General features: G+C 30.0%; 1 protein-coding gene across 1 annotated transcript in view; it reads left to right on the top strand.

Annotated features, from left to right (window-relative positions):
• The window catches only part of LOC107169144 (uncharacterized), a 34,800-nt gene extending 13,781 nt beyond the window's left edge, over positions 1-21,019 (top strand). The window contains exons 3-5 of the mRNA XM_089226781.1: positions 15,196-15,429; positions 17,043-17,108; positions 20,719-21,019. Of these exons, the coding sequence (XP_089082907.1) occupies positions 15,196-15,429; positions 17,043-17,108; positions 20,719-20,892 (474 nt within the window). The 3' untranslated portion in view covers positions 20,893-21,019. The remainder of the gene's footprint in view (positions 1-15,195; positions 15,430-17,042; positions 17,109-20,718) is intronic.

Below are 21,019 nucleotides of genomic sequence, written 5' to 3'. Positions count from 1 at the left end.
GAAAATTATAATGCTTAAAAATGTAATTTTGTACGAGTGGTTAACTATTTATGAGTAATTACAAATTTAAGATATGATTAACAGAGAAGTGACTAACATTTTGTGGAGTATATATAAGTATATATTATACTAATATAAGTAAGTACCTACTCTAAAAACACTTATTTAAAATATTTATCAATAATCGACATATTTTTCTAAAATTTCATTTTACATTGACTAAGTGACTTTATACAATGTGAAAAATGTAATACTTATTGAGAAAATGAGTGTTAACCTTAAAAACACTCTCTTTCTATTGTTTTATGAAATTAATAATTTACTAGGCACCTGTAGAATGTAATAATATAAAATATTTCCAACATCGTTTGCTAATCATTGGCAAACATAATTTCGTGTTGCAAATAATATGTCCTTATAATATCGCTTAAAGTAAACTGTAAGGTAATAAAAAATAAATACACGGTTATAACTAAAAAGCTTTATGAGAGTTTAGGTCAATATTTCTCAATTAACACAATGGACTTATAAATTCCCATTCGACGACGAATGTATTTTTTTTAACATTAATAAACGTATATTGCCAATCGTTTAACCAAACACCACTACTTCACTGAAGTATTTTATATTATGAGTATCGACCGGTCGTTATAATATTTATAAGTTTTATCGTTATAATGTCACTCTCTTTTGAGTCTTGATTTTTGGACAAATAATTTTGTCTAAATATTAGTATATATGATTTTTAATACAAATCAAATGCTATTTAAAATTATAATATTCTGTACAAAATTGGATACTTAGAAATAATACATAATTAATTTAATATATCATCATGTTATGTTGATATATTATATTAAAAAAATTAATGTCCAAAGAGGCGTGACTAATGCTCTTTGTATAGCATAGATTGTAAATTTTCTGTTGCTCCTTTTTGAGGTAAATTATAATAAATACAGTAATTACTTTTCAAAATAAGACAAAATATGGAAATATTCGTACCTACTTATAAATAGGTAAACGTGTAAGCTTTATGCACGTCTTATTCATTTAGATTTAATATTTTTGTTATGTGTTACGGTTAAACAAACAAACCGCATTTTTATGGGTGACATTTATATTTTATTTATATATTGTTATTATTAACAACGAAAATGTTTATTAGAATGCCAAATCATTTTTCCATTAACAACCCAACCTGGCCCGGTTCGTCATCTATTTATTCTACAAAGTCCCACCCTGAATCAATATGTATACTTTTCAACACTGGGTTTTCGTCTACGTAAAAAATGTTTGTTTTATATTTTTCCAAATATAAGATGGGACGTAGTTAAGAGCCCGATATTATTTGATAATATACAGACTACAAACCATAAAAACTCGGCCCTGATTTATTGAAAAAATCTCAACCCAATTAATGAGACGTGGTATATCGATATATCGTGAAATAATTCCGGTCCTTTACTTTAAAAGATTTGGTCCTAGCAGACTTCACTGTTTATTCTTTTAGCTTCCGCATTAAGGAGGAAAATCCTCCATGGCGCGTGAATTTTACATGAAATGTTTAGCCAGTGGAAGCGACTGCGAAATGAATATTCTTCGACACGAATACCATACCACGTCATTGTGCAGTGTCTATGATTTGTAAATAATAAAAATACTACACTAAGTGCTACCTGCTATACTAAGTGTACCTACTACGCCTAGGTATCTGTGACGTGATGCAAAGTGAGAGTAAAAAACATTTAATTCCATACGTCTCAGCAATAAGTACTTATCATAAATCATAAAAAAAAAATATATATATAGGTGGTCCAATTGCAACGGTGTCACGGTTCCACAAAACGTTCCGTCAGCGTGTGTGTCCGTATTTTTATATTTTAGTCATTGGATTAGTAGGTAGGTGTGTGACACGGTTTCGTCGTGCAGTGCGCTCCGTTTGTTCCGCCTGCAGGACGGCGTGTGTCCTACTACACGATGCGTCTGCGGTCTGCTGTCGCGCCTCCAAACAGCACGAGACATAATAATAATAACAATATTAATAATGATTAATAATAATAACTGCAGTAGGAATAATGTTGTCAGTGCGCTGCATTCACCAGCCATATAATGAAAATACTTGAAAGAAAACCTAAAACCATTTCCGCCGATTATTTATTATGATTATTATTATTTTATTTTTCCGTTTTGATCTCTGATTTTTATTTCATGAATGACGTGAACACGAACTCGCCCGCACCTGAGTGTACAATAATGTAATACGCGTCTATATAATATAATGCTACGACTGCACAATATACCATGTAATTTGTATATGTGTGCACTGTGCACATATTGTATACATTATAGTATATTATATTATGTATCACATAATATTTATGTATTATTATTATTATATACGACATACACCATTTACACCTATATATCTATAATTTAGAGTGTTGTTTCTATATACCTACACGCGTGCGTTCCACATAGACTTGTAATCTATTTGGCGCGCCGAACTGAACGCTGCACGTCGATCAATCGAAAATATAACGTAATAATATCTCCGACCGTGATAATTCACGCACTCGAGGGGTTGCATAATGGTAAATATATGCGTATATATATATATATACAACGTTAGGTTTATAATATATAATTTTGGGTATATGTATATATAGTTGGGCGGCGTCAACGAAAAACTGTAACAATGGGACACGGAGCAATATATGTCCGAAAGTTTCGCAACTGTTCACTATTTTTATTTTATATTTTATTCATTTTTGTCGTGTGGAAACCACCAACCGATGATGGTTGGAAAATCGAAAATCATTAATTTCCACGGTGAAATGTAAAATTACTGTTATTCTATATGACGGATGTGTGTGCTATGTGGTGACTAATGGATAATAAACGTTTTTCGAAATGGACACGCGTGGTGGTGTGAGGACTGTGCGTTATTGATGTAGGTACGTCGTTTTCTGAAAGATGCGGTCAAAAGGTAAAACGGTAACACTATGCTGCGGTCGAAGAGTTATGAGCAGCTATAGTCAATAAATGATAATACACAATTATTACAAACAAGTGTACAATATTATTATTTCAACTACTCGTATACGTATATCGATGGTTATATGCCCACATACACACGCATATATAGTTTCGACAAATAATTATATTTATATGTACCTGCACCGGTACAGAACACATCACGGACGACTAAATTTCTCATCACTTTTCAGTATGATATATACGCTCTAATGACAATAATAATTATTAAACAAAACACGCGAGAATAATATGGATCTAGTGCACCGTGGTGGTTTTAAACGACGTTTGAAAGTTTTCGATTTCGTCCTGCGTGAAAATAAGAAAACCTCTTTTAGTGCCAAGTGCGTCTTAGACATATTTATAATATCCAATAAATAATCGTTTCAATCTCTCGCCTATATACATAAATATCATTTCCATATATTATTATTCTGTACATTGACGTTTCCAATTCATATGATTAATATTCTGCAAACATAACAGTATTTTAATATAGCTGAACAACTGCTGTTCTACACTTCCTAAATTTATTATTTATCGATTGCCATAATATAGTAATACACCTTATTATAACACGCATTTGGCATCTAGTCGGAATACAAACATAACAATGTGCGTACATATATCAGTACCAATTGAATTATGACTTATATGGCTAAATTACTGCACACCGCGCACCTACGACTAAGTCAAAACGATGAAACGTCTTGGAAAATTCAAAACACTATTCAATTTAAAGTTGAAGAAAAACATCTGCGACTAACAAAACACTAATGCGTTGTATCATTTTGAATAAAATTCGTAATAATAAAATGTAAAAATAAAAATAAAGTTTTGGTGGAATTCACCATCATCATTTATATAAAACCTTGATGATCGAATGCTACTTCTGAATCATTTTTCATTAGCCATCCCCTTTAGTTCATATTATTCTCAAGTCAACAATCCAGAATAAAGTATTAAAGTGTATATATGTGTTAAATATATAATAAATAATTCAAGCATACAATAAATAATTATTTCAGCACTGCCAATCAATCCTTGAATGATTTCCCTTACAATGACGCGTATCTGTATATTTCGATATTTGTATATAATACGTAGCTATAACAATATATGCTGTATTGTGTACACAACATTATATTATATTGTTACTTGCACTATTTTGACAATGTCGTAGAGGTATAATAGAACATTTATACATTGGTTCATAATACCGCCCATATAGGCATGTATCAGGTTCGGTGATGAAAAAATCAAAAATCATCGTTTTGGACACAAAACTAAACGGCGCATTAGAGTAACCTACCTATAACCCAAATACGTCTTACATCAATAACGATTATAGAACACACCGTGCGAATACCTGCACCTTACGACTTTTTGCGAAAGTCCATAATCATACACTCGTCAAGTGCCGTGCACTCTCGTCTCTCATTCTCGTGCAAACAAACCGCCTTGCTGACTAATACACTGTACACAATACCTATATAGCAGCTGTACCCATATATATATATAAACTGCACATGCCGAATTCTTGGTGATTATATTTTTTCAATATGCACGTGTGTAATATTTGGTATATTATATTACCTCTCCTCGTCGTCGATTCGGAACGTGAGAGATTAGTATAAACATTGCTGGTGGTGTTTGCGGTCGCCATGTCTGTTTATGTATCGTATATTTGTATATATTACCTATCATATCATTAATAAAATGCGATATGCGTGTGTATAATGCGCGTGTATTTATAGATAAATCATATATACATATATTTACTTGTGTGAATGTGTGTGTGTGTCTATGTGCGTCTATAATATGTGCCTATCAAGCTCTATGTGTAAGCTTTCACTCATGGGCCGATGACCTGTCGACCCAATATAGCCCAACTATCGAAATGTCCAATTGGGCGTAAATTAATTCGTATCGAAACGTTTCGATACGCTAATTATTTTATAATTATCGGTCGTTTGCAAACAACTATAATACATATATTTAGGTACCCGCTGTAAAATACAAATACGCACATAAATTCGTGTGCCGATTTTAATGAAACGTATAGGTATAGGTGCCTCCTAAATACATATTATATTATTATAATATTATAATATGCACATTGAATGTATGCAATCTTTTTGTTCCAAAAGAATGTCCGCAACAATTTTCCTATAATATAAATTATATGGTTAACTATATATTATAATATACATAATATGTTTATTCATTTTTTTTTTTTGGAACAGGAGAAGAAAAAATAAACATTGTCTTACGTAATTTGACTGCTGTAGGCGTGACTTTAAATTTTTGCGAAAAATATGTCTATTCATTGTTGCATGATGAATTATTATTCATTATAATATAATACGAGTGCATAATGGTAGGTACAAAAATTTTCATTAAAAATGTCAATGAAAGACGTACGATTTATCGTATCATTTTATTCGATCGCATCACATTTAACTACCACAACAGTGTAATAATGATATACCTACAACCTACAATATATAGTATAAGAAATTGAATTATGTATAATATTTCGACGTATCTAAGAACTAAAAATGACTATTAAACTGCATTTTGTCGTCGTTTTCTTTTGCTTCTGATGACAACGACGTGCTCTATGGTTATCTGCATTTATATACATGCGATCTGCGTTGACATCCATCGACTCATAAGTATAGCTATAAAAGGTACCTTATACCTTTATTAAATATCCGACAGAGCGACGCACACATAATATAATATATAAGTATATTATACTCCAGTGTTGAAAAATTACCATACGAATTATTCGAACATCGTAAAATATGTGCATAACGTTAGCTCAAAATATATGTGACGCGTCATCGTATAATATCTATTGCAGGTCACCTGTGCAGGGCGGATATTATAAAGATGAGCGCAGTCGTATAGTAGAGCTGATTATGTTACATACCTACCGATACCATTAACTTTCCAATCAAATAACCAATTGCACTAATATAAAGGTATATATAATTTTCAGTACTCATAACATTTTGACAAGATGAGAATTTTTTTTAACGTAAAAAGTATAGAGATAGACAGTTATAGGTACACGTGTTATTACGAGTTTATTACATAGGTACCTACTTATCTACTCATTATTCGTAAACATATCCGTAATAAACAGTTGAGAAAACCGACATGCTGGGAGGAGGTAAAAATGAATCATTACAACCGCGAATAGACCGCCGATCGTAATAGCATACATATATACACATGATTTATAATTTTATAGCGTGAATGGAGCATGAAAATCGTATGGAAAAATGAGAACATTTTAGAAATAAGTATTCTAATAATATAGTATAATGTGTGTGAAATCTTTCAGAGCATTTTTCATTATTTCGTAAAAATATTCAAATTAATTTAAAAAGTGGGTAGGTAGCTTTTTATCCGATTACCTATAAGGCTATAAACTCATTCATTTTTCGGTGGATGCGTCATATTATATTCAAATATAATATACGGTATACGAAGTCTAAACACGAACTCATTAAATCGGAAATTGAAACACTAGTTCAGGAAAATAAGATTGCCTAAATTATTACGTCAACATGAAGAAATTTCAATTTATAGTGTGATTATTTATACACTTAACGTCCATATATCACTATAAACTTATAACAATAATAATCATGATAATTTTTAATGAGTTATAATTGACAATATAATTGTATATGGCTAAATGTATTATTTACTGTTGTTGAATTTATTTTCTTTATATAAATTATTAATTTGGTTCACTTGATGTTTTACTCATTGTTCGATTTTTCACACGATTTTTATAATTTTATGAAGATATTTTTCTAATGTAATTTTTAACTTAAAACGAGGCGACATTCATCGCTTCCGGAAACCTCAGAATCCTCCTCAACTATATAATCTAATAATATTAATAATAAGTATTATTGTAATATAAATTGAAAAATAACTTATTGGCTTAATAAATAAGTACAAATGTATACAATAATAACGTTATTGTTAACAATCGTTAGCTTGATTTTACATACCAATCATAAATTCATAAACCGACAAAATATAATTCAATTAAATACACCATAATATCCTCAAGATAAATGTCTTTCTAGAATTTTTTTATTCATTGGAAGTTCAACGCTTGCATTCAAAATAACCTATTTGTTTAAAAAATATCCTTCGGGTATTTAAATGTTTTTCGACCTAAAAACCAGTGAATACCCTATAAATAGTTTAATAAAACGCTACCAGTTTGTGTACCGATGTACCGTAGTGACAATTTATGAGGAACCTTTTTTGATTTGTAAAAGAGTTTCTCTCTATATGTCCATAAGAACATATTTATTTGCCACTGAATAAAATATAATAAGTAACGAATGTCGATTGCGTGATTAGCACATTGCATACTTATGCATAAATTATATGAGTATAGAATGAGTACTTATTTCCGGATGCCCCATATTATATTATAAATATATTATTACACTTTTGCACTGCTAACTTACAACATATAACAGCATTATAATTTATTCCCGTTTCCGTTATATTTTCAATATGCGTATTATATGCCTAAATAATATTATGCACTTACAAATTATATATATATATATATATATACATAAATATGTGTGTAAATCGTTCCAAATTCGCTCTTGTATATTATACTGCAACTGCTTTTATAATCAACACGTAGGTATGTAATTAAAATCTCAAACAATGGTATATCACTATTCTTTGGAACCGGCGAGGTTTTACAATATATTTTGTGTGTAAACGAGGAATTTATAGCCACGTACCTACACCAATCTATCACATCGCCTCAAAGTACGGGGTTACCATCATTCTTGTGTGGACCTACATACAAATAATAATTATTGTTTGCGGACTACTTTGTGTTCCCATATGGATTCTACGCCTTTTTATTGTTTTGTTTTCATGTATAGATACTAAACCAGAGCGAGCAAACATAAGCTGTCATTGAGTTGTCAAACGTACAAACGGTACGGCATATATCTATTGTACATAGGAAATACGAAATAATAATATTATAAACTACGCAGATGTAGGCACGGGTTAAACATATTTTGCATTCAGAGACCTCTAATCGTGACAGCCAAAAAAATGACCACTGAAAGCGAAGGAAAAAAAACCGAGGAAGTCATTTTGCTGCATAGTTACTGAGAGTCGAGCGTTTTCCTCGTCATGTCATCGAGTAGGTCACAGCAGCGTATGTAATGGATAAATTAAATTTGAATTTAATTCAATAACGATGAGACATTGTAAATTAAAACAAATCTGGATGCAGACGTTTCGTCAGTCGATATTTCTAAAGATATTTTATTTGATTTAATATATTCATATCTATTGAAGTTTTTTTTTTTTTTTGTGATACGTGATAGGTTTAACTATTTTTTTCCAAAAACAAATCACATTATATTATATTATTATACCCTGCTGTTATTAACTTATAATTCAATACCAATTTACTTACCAAAAAATATTTTGAATAGGTTCTTGGTACATATACCTAGTATTTACCTATAATTATGTATAAATATAGCTTATAAGATTAACATAAGTACATAATATTTTTTAAATGGTTTAGACACGATTTTAGAAATAGTAGAGTGATCCAAGTATCGACGAATAATATTTTGTGAATAACATCAAAGTAACACCAATATTATTATTTATAAATAAACATATTATTCGTTTGAATATTCAATGTCTTCAAATTTTGAACTTCAAACGCTCATAAAAAATTAATATGATTTCACACTAACTCTTTTTTTAATTTTAGCAAGAACAACTAATGTGACGAACCTTGAATTAAATTTTCGAGGTTTTTGACCGAGCAAAAATAGTTTTACAATATTAATAGAAAAAAAAAAACGAAAAAAAGAGCCAAAATATTTTTAAAAATTATACCATGTCTGAAAAATACTTTTAGACATTTCTATTTCAAATAGTTACAATACCAATAGGTACGTTATTAACAAAAAAATATATAAGAAGCTTGAGTATACGAGGATGGGATTTCTTTATTTTTTAACAAATTTTATAGTAAAATAACAATCTACACAACAGCATAAATTTATAAAATATTAAACAAAAAGATAAAATATATTTGTAGGTAGTGTCTACGTATATGATAATATATCGTTACTAAGAGTCAATTTTATCACAGTGTAATATCATCATATTATATTATTATGAACTCGTGTAATATGTTATATATAATGGAACGTGTCAAATAAAAATGGGTGTATATAGAATTGATAAAACTAGACAAGATTTATATTTGGTTGTCATATAAACAACTATATTATTATACAAACCATTTTATAGTTATAAAAAAATAAAAAAGTGAATTTTGTAATGGTTATTACATCATATTATAATAATAAATATGTATATTTGAATGCATAATCATTTATGTGATGTGTTCTGGAATATCGTATTTTATTTAATATGTAACCTGTAATAGGTACCTATACTAAAAATTATGTTCTTAAATTACATTATAATTTGTTTATGGAGTAAAATTGTTTAAATACAATTACTCAACACACTTAGGTAACTTAAGGATTCGTATTTAAATTGGTTTAAAAAAAAAACCTTACAATACCACACAAAATTTCGATTCACATCATTCGTAACCAAATTGAGTTGGGTAGTAGAGAAATTCGTTTACAATTCAACGCGTGAGAAATATTTACGATTAAAAAAGACAAATTTATGAAGGTGTCTGTGAAGTTCACTTCCGGTAAAAAAAAACACAGACTGTCCATGTCCATGTCAAATAATTACAAAAACCAATTTAACTATGTCATGAAACAATAAAAAAAAACACATTACTTCAAACGTATTATGATACATATTATATTGAAATTAATAGCTTTTTCATACTCGTGGTGAATTATGCCAAATACATATCGGAACTAGTGAAATGGATGACTTTTTTTTCATACCGCCGTGCGGTAATTCGTCACAGAAATGATGTAATTATTAATTAAAATGCACATTTTTTTTTTTATTTAACTCAAGCAAGAGTTACATATTGGCGGATTACGATATTGTTTTATTTAACATTTGATTATAAAAAAACCTACCACAATTTATTTGTCCTAAATATTTATTTTTTATTGAACCTCCCGAGTGGAAACGTGATCTACAATAATGTTATGTACCAATAATAATTCATAATAATTTATCATGGCGAATAATGGAATTGTAAGACAATAAAATGTTATGACATATATCTCATTCGATAGACTTTCAAATTTCAATGCATATATTTATATTGTAATATAAATATTAAAGAGGGAGAGGTATATACTATATATAGCTTATGCGCATATACAGGGTCCGTCAGAACAAACGCATGTTTTTCAAAATGATGCTACGCTCAAAGTAATTTCAGTAAAAAATGTTTTATTATACCGAAATAATTTATAAGAACAGTTTAAGTAAAATAAACACTATGATTCTAGGAACTATAGTTCTAATATTATTTCTATTTTAGTATTTTATATATTTGTATACCGATCATTTTTAATGACTATTATGATTACCAATTGTAAACATTTAAACAACTACCCGTTAAAATTTAAATAGGGGGATTTAATTTGAAAAATACAGAATCCGTATGTAATAAGTACAACAAATCTCAAGAGTTTGAAAATATGATATTTTTTAATAGATGTATTCACTACTTCTAAAAATATTTAAATTTAAATTAATTCTTTAGTAAAGGAAAAATGGGGATTATAACATGCAGCTTGGTTAGTCGTCATACTATAACGTGCACTCTTGGCAGATCGACAGTTTGAAGTCAATTTTCTATACTTTTAAAATTATAAGTGTTGCGGGCTGTGGCATATGCAAAACAAAAGTCGAAACTATATGATATAATATGCTATATATAATATATTATATACGGAGCACATTGTTCAAACGTCACACGCTTATGCATGCTGGGTACACGCAGTAATAGGTATTATAGGTATTAGGTAAGTATTATAGGACTGGAAGAAAATCTCTTAACGAATTACGAGATTTACGTACGTCAATAATATTGCCATATGCATACATCAGCTATCGTAGCGTATGCGTACTTACGACTGCAGTGAAAAGTTTTCTCTGAAAACGAAAAAAAAAACAGACGGAAGAAAGAAAAAACCGCCTAACTTTTCCAAAACCGATTGAACGCGACTCGGCTTGTTTTTAAACCATCCATTGTACCGTATAATATATATTGTGTTATTACAATAATACCTATGTTAACGTATTTTATATATTATAATACGTCGTAAGAACACTATATACCTATACTACATATTACAGAGGTATACGAGGATAAAAGAGTGCTGCGGAGCTCAGCGTGTTTTTTTTTCTCCGCCGCGAGAAACGCGCTGGCAACCCGAGTTTCCGATACGATATAATGTTATGATAAAAAACAATAACAATATTATAATACATTAGTCATATACAAATCGGCAACAATTAATACACGGCATAGCACAACACGTCCACAATATAATGAACTTACTATATATTATACAGGTATAGGTAGGTACAGTAATACTGTTGTTGGCCGCAGACGATTATTTAAGTGCCGATGGCTATGATTGGAAATTCGTCGGAATCCAATGTCGTACATAAATAAGGTACCTACGCTGCTTTTACTAAATTATTATTATTATTATTATTTATTATATTATATGAAGAATCGCGATAACCCTCTTTTTTCTTCAACGATGCATTTATACAATATATAATTTTTGAGATTATAGAATATGCCCACTCAAAAGTTCATATTTTCAAATCCTTGAGAATTGTTGTATGTATAGGTACTAAGAGAAATGAGAGACGTAATTAAACGTAGAGATCTACAGAGAATATGTGAGGAAAAGTGTAGTGATAGTGAGCTATAGATAAACCGTCTGTATCATAATATTTTACACAAGAAACAATAAAATCCGAGGAAAAATAATGTAGTCAAAAAAATTATGTGAAAAACCAAGTAGGTACCTATTTAAAAAAAAAAAAAATGTAAGAATTGGAAAAATAAATTCAAAACCAAATCTGAAAACATACATCTTAATATCTTATACTTTTATTTTTCATGCATTTATTTTTTTCCTCTCGTTAAACTACTAAAATTGATGCCTGCAAACTCGTACCTATATACATAAACGCCAATATTTGTAATTCTTCAAAGTGTTTATTAAGTAAGAAATTCGTAAGTTTTAGTAATCCTTTTTTCGAGTAAAATGTAATGCATATTTTTGTGTATTTGAAATCAAAAAAATATAAGCATTTCACCATTATTAAGATGCTTCGCTATTACCATCAATTTTAGATCAAAAAACATTTAGTTTTGACAAAATTGAAGTTTGGGTTTTTGTCATATTTTTATTCTGAAAAAAAAATTTGAACTTAACAGAAAATTGTGTATAGATCAAATGGAACATGTTGTAAACATTAAATCTTATACATATATGTATATCATTGTGAAATGATGCATAATAATAAAAACTAAAAAAATATTCGTATGGTCTTGTATGACATCGTAAAGTAACTTTGATTTTGTAAAATCTGCTAAGTAAATTTTATATCTTTTTCGAGTTATTGATATATGCATGCACTTACGAGTGTGATACACTGGTATTCGCTTTAAATTTCACTCACACTAATAATCATTTACAACTAACACATAGATCCCGGGTGACTAAGACAAAATTAGAAATTGTTTAAATGTTGCCTCTTAGATAAAAGTCGTAGTGAGGCCCCTTAACAGAATAATAATAAAAAATATTCTCTAAACCTCATTATTCATGCAACATAACACAATTTATAATCGATGTTCCAAACATAATGTAAGACAAATGAAACTGGGACATAATTTATGTATTTATGAAAAAGAAAGAGAGGAAGATGAGAGTGTACGATTGTGATAAATATTATTATTTTTACTATTATTGTTATGTTCGATCGGTCGCGAGGAATGCAAAACGATGTTACAAAATGCGCGCTCGTGTGCGAACAGAAATCTTCGCGTATACCTCTATATCTGCTCTCGCGATCGGGTCAATGATACCCAACGTGAAAAAAAAAAATAATAAGAAGGAAACACACACATACGTGCATACGTATTATGAGGTGAATATATGTATACAAATATAAAAAGGAGCGGTCTCCTCTCGCACACATATTATACATCGGATACAGCCTCCAGGCGCGAATCGCCTTCCATTTTATTCAGACCGCCGCCAATGTTGGTGCTATTATATTATTATTATTTATTTGTTGTTGTTATTATTATTATTATTATTACTATTATATTAAATATTAATATATAGGTATATGTAAAGATATACAGTATACACACACACACACACACACACACACACACACACTCATGAGTATATTTTAATTGCGAAACGGGTCATTCAATCTACGTCCTTGTCGGTCGATTCTCCCCGCCAACGTTTTATGTCATCTTTCTTTTTATACTCGTTGTCGTTTAACACATGCCCGCTCTCCCGAATCTCCTTGTGCAGGTCGAACGGTCATCAATGTATTATGCATATTGTATAGGTGCGTTTAAATATAGTTAATATAATATATTGTAGATAATATATATATATATATATATATATATATAATATAGGTAAGATAGGAATGTTATCGTGATTATATTATAATTAATACAAATGTAGTAGTCGATATAGTCGGTATCCATGACCGCACTAGAGTACCTACATACGGATTTCTAATAATATATAATATTAGTTATTATAACTTATATAAGGTATAAAATAAAAATAAATTTGTAGATAACGTTAGAGCTTTTTGTTTGGGCTAATACGCCTACTTTTTAACCATAATTCGAAGATATTATAATTTTAAGCGCCCGAGTGTATATATATACCAAAAGGTCATCATCTACTTAGTATAATATCTATTATCTGTGTAAAACAAATATTTCTATTTTTTTTCACTAATAAATACCTACAAACATAATATTAATGCAATAAACATATTTTATTTTCACTTACGCAACAGCCGTAACACCCAAAAACAAGTAATCCCACTCCGTTTTTTTTCGAACGAACTAGTCATATTTAAATAAGTCAAATGTATCAATACAATAATATAGCTGAAACGTTTATATTTCAAAAAAATTGACACTACCATCGTATAATATGTGTATATTATAGTATTATACTTCTCATAGTGATTTACGGTCGATTTTTTTCGACATGAACACGTTTCTATTGATATTTTTTCAACATGGATATTATGTATGAATAATTATTGTCGAGACAATCGCGTTTAATTTCGACTGCGCGCATTTACCGGCTGTCTGGAGGTTACGAGACCGGGGCGCCTAAATATTATATATTATATTGAATATTATAATATATGTATAATTGGCGAACACGACAATATTATTTACGTTTGCGTTTTTACCTAGCTTTTGGTAATATAACCTCTCCGAATGAACCCAATCCGGCAAACATAATATGTATATTATTAATATATATATAAATATACGGTAAACGGTTAAGCTCATGCGCATGCCGGAACCTTCACCTTTCGCGCATTCCTTGACCTGAATACCGTAACGCGGGTACCTGCAGCAACCGAAGTCGTGGTCTTTTAAGACAACCGAATAAACAATCCACGCGCAATTTAAGTAGAATAGGAAAACATTTAATGGTTAATAAATAATTATATATAAACGTTTTCCGTGATATTGTTCTAAAATCGGATATTATTAGGTATACTTATTATATACTTTTGCTGAAAAACCCGAACAAAATAAACTAAAATATTGATATAATATATCCAAAGTAACCCATAATATATACCTTCCGTAGACAAATGGGCGTCATTAAGGGGTACTATGCTAACCCATAATTTTTTTTTACGTTTAAAGAAATAAGCAAAAGACCTTTTTTTGTTAAATATTTTTTTTGCTCTCGTGCATAATACGCACGTGATAATAACTTAAACATATAAATCATTCTTATCGGCTCACGGATGATGGTGATATGTTTCAACACATAATATGTGAATAAAAATTAAATAATGTATAGTTTTGTAATCCATGGCGTTTAAATAATGTTCGATCCGATTGCATTGTTTTAGACGTGGCAGGAAAAAGAAGCCGGAAAAGTGGTGTTGTACACAACCACCATGGGCATAGTCAGGGACACGTACCAGCGGTGTCTCCAGGTCAGACAAATACTGAGGACTCATCTGGTCAAGTACGTGGAAAGAGACGTGTTCATGAGCAGGGAAGTGCAAAAGGAAATCCGAGAACGTTTAGGCGGCGACACCATTTCAGTGCCGCAGCTGTTCGTCGAAGGAAATCTCATCGGAGTCAGTATCCGTTTTTACAATATTATCCTTAAAGAATATCAATGTACCTATCTATGTAGCCTATATAGGTTATACGGGTAAATCATTTAACATAAGACAAGCTTTATTTAAAAAACTATTGTTTAAAAAAAAATTTATTTCACGTAATTCTAAGTCGTTACAACACTATAAATTTGGGAAAAAAACATATTTTCAAGTTTTTTATTCTTTTAAATAACCTTACACATTTTAAATTTCATATACCAAAGCATTATACTATTATGTTTAATCGGAAGATCGTAATCTATAAAAATCAAATTTCGTACAAGTAGTGAAGGTATTATGTAGTATGTAGATCACACTACTCTATTCTTCTAAACTTTAAATAATTATAAGTTTATAACGCATAAATTACTTGTCTAAAATTCAATTTTCATACACGGAAATACCCCGAAAAATATTTCGCTTTGAAATAAGGAATTAAAAATGCATTTTGTCATAAAAAAGTTAAACAATTATAACGATAGTACCTACATTAATTTTAAGAAGAATGTTGTTTTGGCTACTTAAAATTATGCATGGAAATTTTTTTCAAAAACGTTAATAATTATTGAAATAATAATTGTCTTATGTTAAAAAAATAAAATGGGGATTTTTGTATCAAACCAAAACTTTGCAAACTGCAACCTCACGAGATCATTATGCGTGTACATATAACATACTAGATTAATATTATATATTGTCGTTTCTTTCAAGATCTAATATTCATATATTTAATTGCTAAAAATATCATACACACAATGCAAGTGGTTACGAATATAATATAATTATTTTTCGTATAACATTAATAACTTTACCTAGTTATTATTGTAACCTTTATATATATAAGTAAACTAGTTACATTGAATTTTTGTTTTGTGTACCGTGTTTCATTTAAAATTTAAAACGGGAACGCTGAGCTTCAAAATTTAATTTCACGCATTGGAATTTAAGCCCACGATCTCTTCATGGCAATTTATTACCATAGCCTATAGCCACTAATAACTCACAGTCCATGTCATGATTTTTTAAGATTTTTAATTGAATTTCGTGTTCTGTTACATATGATAAACCTGCACGGTACGACAAACTTTCGTCTGAGATACCTCTTGAGCATATGTTTTGATGTTATTGTAATTAAAACTTAGTGAGAAACCAGCTTTTAGTTTCTTTTATTATTTGTTATTGACTTCGTGTAGGTTCTTTTTTGTAATTCTATGTTCATTTTACAAACGGAAAAATGCAAATTAAACTTACAAATCAAAAATCATTCAATGTTATAACTAATAATGTTATACTAAATGTACACGCATAATAGATATACGATACTTATAATTATTGTTTAATAGGATACTAAATTAGCGTAGTATCAAAACATATGTATGCATATACATACATATTATATATGATTGGTACCGTTAAACAAATTATGATCTAACGATGTTGTTAAAAGTTTACGACATTAGAATTTAATGATCATCGATGTCTTGTTCAATCTAAAAATATTATATATACGTATTAGCCATTTACAATAATCATAGCTATTGGTTCATGATAATGATTAACGATTGAACGACGTTTGACTTTGTTCTCAGGATGCAGAAGCTGTAGAAAGACTGAACGAATCTGGGGAACTCCGATCGATTTTAAAACCATTTAAGGTAAAGCCAAAAGATTTATGTTTCATTAATCCGTTTTCATATTCAGAACGTTCCTTCCGGTGCAGACAAGAATATCCTGTTGTCCGATGCCATCAAACACACTCACACACACATACGCGCGCGCGACAAAATACAACTTTCCTATTCCGGACTACTATATATATAATATACACTCGATGGTTTTTAGTATGAAAAGATTCTCTCTGACAGAAAGGTCTCTCTCACTCACTTCTCACTTAATTTCATCTCCACCTATATCTATTACCCATGCCATTGTTGTTCAATCATACTGCCGCTGGCTAACAAACAAAAAGTTATATTTATATATATATATATATATATATAATACATACCTATACATGCATCTGTGTACTCGAATTTACGCGTTGATTATGTAAATATTTCAAATTTGTACAATGCTTAATGATTTCACTTTTCACAACTCGAGTCACGATGTTATCTAATATACGTAACACACAACAAAAAGGAACCATCGAACAAATTCGGTTCAAAATGATGGATGTGCTGTGTATTTATTGTGATTGAATCATGCACGCAAAACATTTGTAGTTTATAATAGCGCAGCGTTACCAGCAATCTCTCTTAATCAATAAAACTAATAATTATACATTTTATTTGCATTAATATATAACATTATAACTTTATACATTTTGCAATTTGAATAGTTGCTGTAAAATGATATGCTTATATAGACTATAGAGTAATAATAGTGTATCGATTACAATTACTCTTACTGGTATGAATGTGGGCATGCTTTTTTTAAATTTCACTTGAGCGTATTTCTGTATAAATCCCATGCCAATAAGTTGAATCATTGACATAATATTAATCTCTAATAAATGTTGGTATACCATTTTGTCAGTTTTGTTTTATTATTTTAAATTTTAATGATTATCATTTTATCGAGCATTTTTTCCTAAAACATTATTTTAAATTGCTATATTGTGTTGTTTTTATTATTTTACAATACCATTTTGATTGACAGGTCCAATTTTTCATAAATAATAATATAACTAATATAAGGATTTTTCCGTTGTTTTCCTCTATAAAATATTTATGACACTTTCTAATCCATTATGTGAGCAATTTTAGGAACTAATCTAAAGTGTAGAACATATTTTTATAACAATACACGGCATTATGATACCTAACCAACATAAATTATAAATAATTATAAAATAGAAAATTTGACCATCCATTTTATAAATAGACGCAGTGTGTATGCGCTATGCGATGAATAACATTTATGGATATTATGATACCTTTTTTTTCTTAAGGTCAACGACCTTATATTTCTATATATATTTACATGTTATTCTTAAGAATCACGTAAATTTGAGTAATATATTATTTCTACCCTGTTGTAAATATTAAACTTACAATATCTACCATTGTTATAGGAGTATATTATTACAATGGAATAATCATTTAAATATCGTCGACTGCCATTATAATGGAATAATAATATTAACACGCGTATAATAGGTATAGTAACGTACTAACGTAATATTTGTTGCAACAATGTACATAATTTGTGTTTATATGTTATAAAAAATAATAAATAATAAGAATAAATTAATTTTCCTGCAGGAGTGTCACATGCAAGTCTTCTATTTATGAATCATAATAATTAATAACATGTTTCATCACGCGTAATGTATACCACGCTATTATTATTACAATGACTATTTGTTATAGGACTTTGGGAACTTGGTCATTTTTAAATTAAAAAACATTCACTAATATTTTAAAACAATGCGATTACTCTTCGTCTGTTTACAAAACGTTTTGTATATTGTCTCAGCTTACGATAAAAAAATTAAATTATTGTGCAGCAATCAAAAAGCATATAACCGGGTATCAATTAATTTCTGTACTATCGACACACAAGGTGCAACAAAATAAATTATAGCCAAATTAATCAAAACGTAAATAAAATATATCAGTCACCGTCGTTTCGAAATTCGAAATTTCCGAAAGGCTGGTATATATTATATATGTAGGTATTATTATTATTATTGTATAGACAAAAAATATTTAACAATAATTTTCAATAATAAATTCTGCTGAAAACTTTAAGCGGTCATCAAAAAATATACCTAGCGAACTTAAATAATTGTTTCATTTTTAATGAATCATGTAGGGTACCTAGTGTAGAAATTAAAAATAATATCCATCGGTCTATTATGAAAATCCGACAAGCCAGTGGATAAGGCATAAAAATAATAATTAGGTATTATTAAAAAATATACCAAAGTGATTATACAAAAGCAATCTCCTTTAGAACGGCCCAGTACAGCACGCTGATTTAAATTGTATTGTTTTAAAATCCTAAAGAATTATGAATAACAATAAATTATAAGGCTGTAGGCGGAATTTGAGAAGAGGGGCATGGGGGTGAAATTGCCTCCTGATATTATTCGAGAGAGCAAAACAATGAGCTTGCCACGTCCACCACTAGAAAACATGGCGAGAGAGGCAAAAGAAAAATTAATGAGTGTACGCACCTGGCACCTACATTCCAATGCTTTTTTGTTTTGTCGATTTTAGTTTTTTCAATTTGCATTTCTGTTTTTGAAATGTTTAACTTCTACATTCCCCTTAATATGTTTGCCAAGACAGTGCCGCCTATGGTGGGAATAATAGTATAGGTAATAGCCGGTGTATAAATATTTAATATAATATTGTGTCTGTGTAATTGAAGCCGAAATCCCTGCGGAATAACATAATATAATAATATAAAAACAATAGATAATAATTTAACGTACGGTGAAATTATAATATGCCATTAATCATGTGTGCCTATAATATATTGCTGAATGGAAGTAAGAAGTGTCGACGAAAACTAGTGAAAAAAAAAACGTAGGCGATCGTCCGGACCATTAACGTGCGACGACTTTGGCTCGAATTCAATAAGCGAGATGTGCGTCTGTGTGCAGTATACTTGTGTGTGTGTGTGTGTGTGATTCGTCGGGACAAACGACACGTCGACCTACAACTGAGACGCAGACGTGTGTTACACGACAAATACTATTCCCTATTATAGCGCGTGCGGCTTATAAATTATTGTTGTATCCAAAAAATCGATACACTAGACGCTCAAACTTATAGCCAACGTATAGTCGGAATCGGTTGATGTTTTTGACGGTCTAGATGGCTTAACAATAGTTTCTCATAAATATATATTATATGTTCCAGTTCCAAGAACACGTCTTCGTCTCTATAATGCGCCTCTACTAATATTGGATTTTTATAAATATGACTGTTGGTGGATATTAAAACAATATTAAATTTAATCTCTAGTGGGCATTTTTAAATTACAACGAAATGGTCGAACCAATTTTCTGTGGTCCTTTGAAGTTTAAGTTTTACCGCCCTAAACACATATGAAACGCCCCGAGCCCCGTAACTGCACCGGGTCCTAATAATGGAATCCTATAGGAATCTCGTATAATATCAATAAATACCGCACCTGGCCCGCCTAAACAGTAAACGGTGTAACAAATCAATATTCGATAGCGTGATAACAACATAAAAAATATAATAATTTATAATACGATATCATCATCATGATTACGCGTGGTTTCAGAGTCCGGACGCGTGCACGACGTGCCAAGTTTGCGGAGGTTACAGGCTGCTGCCCTGTCCGATGTGCAACGGTAGCAAGAAATCTGTGCACAGGAACCACTTCACCACCGAAATGATCGCCCTCAAGTGTATGAACTGCGACGAAGTAGGACTAGTGCAATGCTACGCCTGTTGATCGACGACAACGCATAATTTTATTATGTATATTATCACATAGTATTATTATTATTATTATTTTGTTTAATTGATTACGCAATATATTGTATATCGTTACAATATTATAGGTATATTATTATAATTAC

This window comes from Diuraphis noxia, unplaced genomic scaffold (assembly GCF_037042655.1).
Source record: "Diuraphis noxia isolate RWA-SAM2 unplaced genomic scaffold, SU_Dnox_SAM2 contig0004, whole genome shotgun sequence".
Classification (NCBI taxonomy): Eukaryota; Metazoa; Arthropoda; class Insecta; order Hemiptera; family Aphididae; genus Diuraphis; species Diuraphis noxia.
Note: the sequence above shows the minus strand (reverse complement) of the source record. Positions and strands in the feature narration are given on the sequence as shown.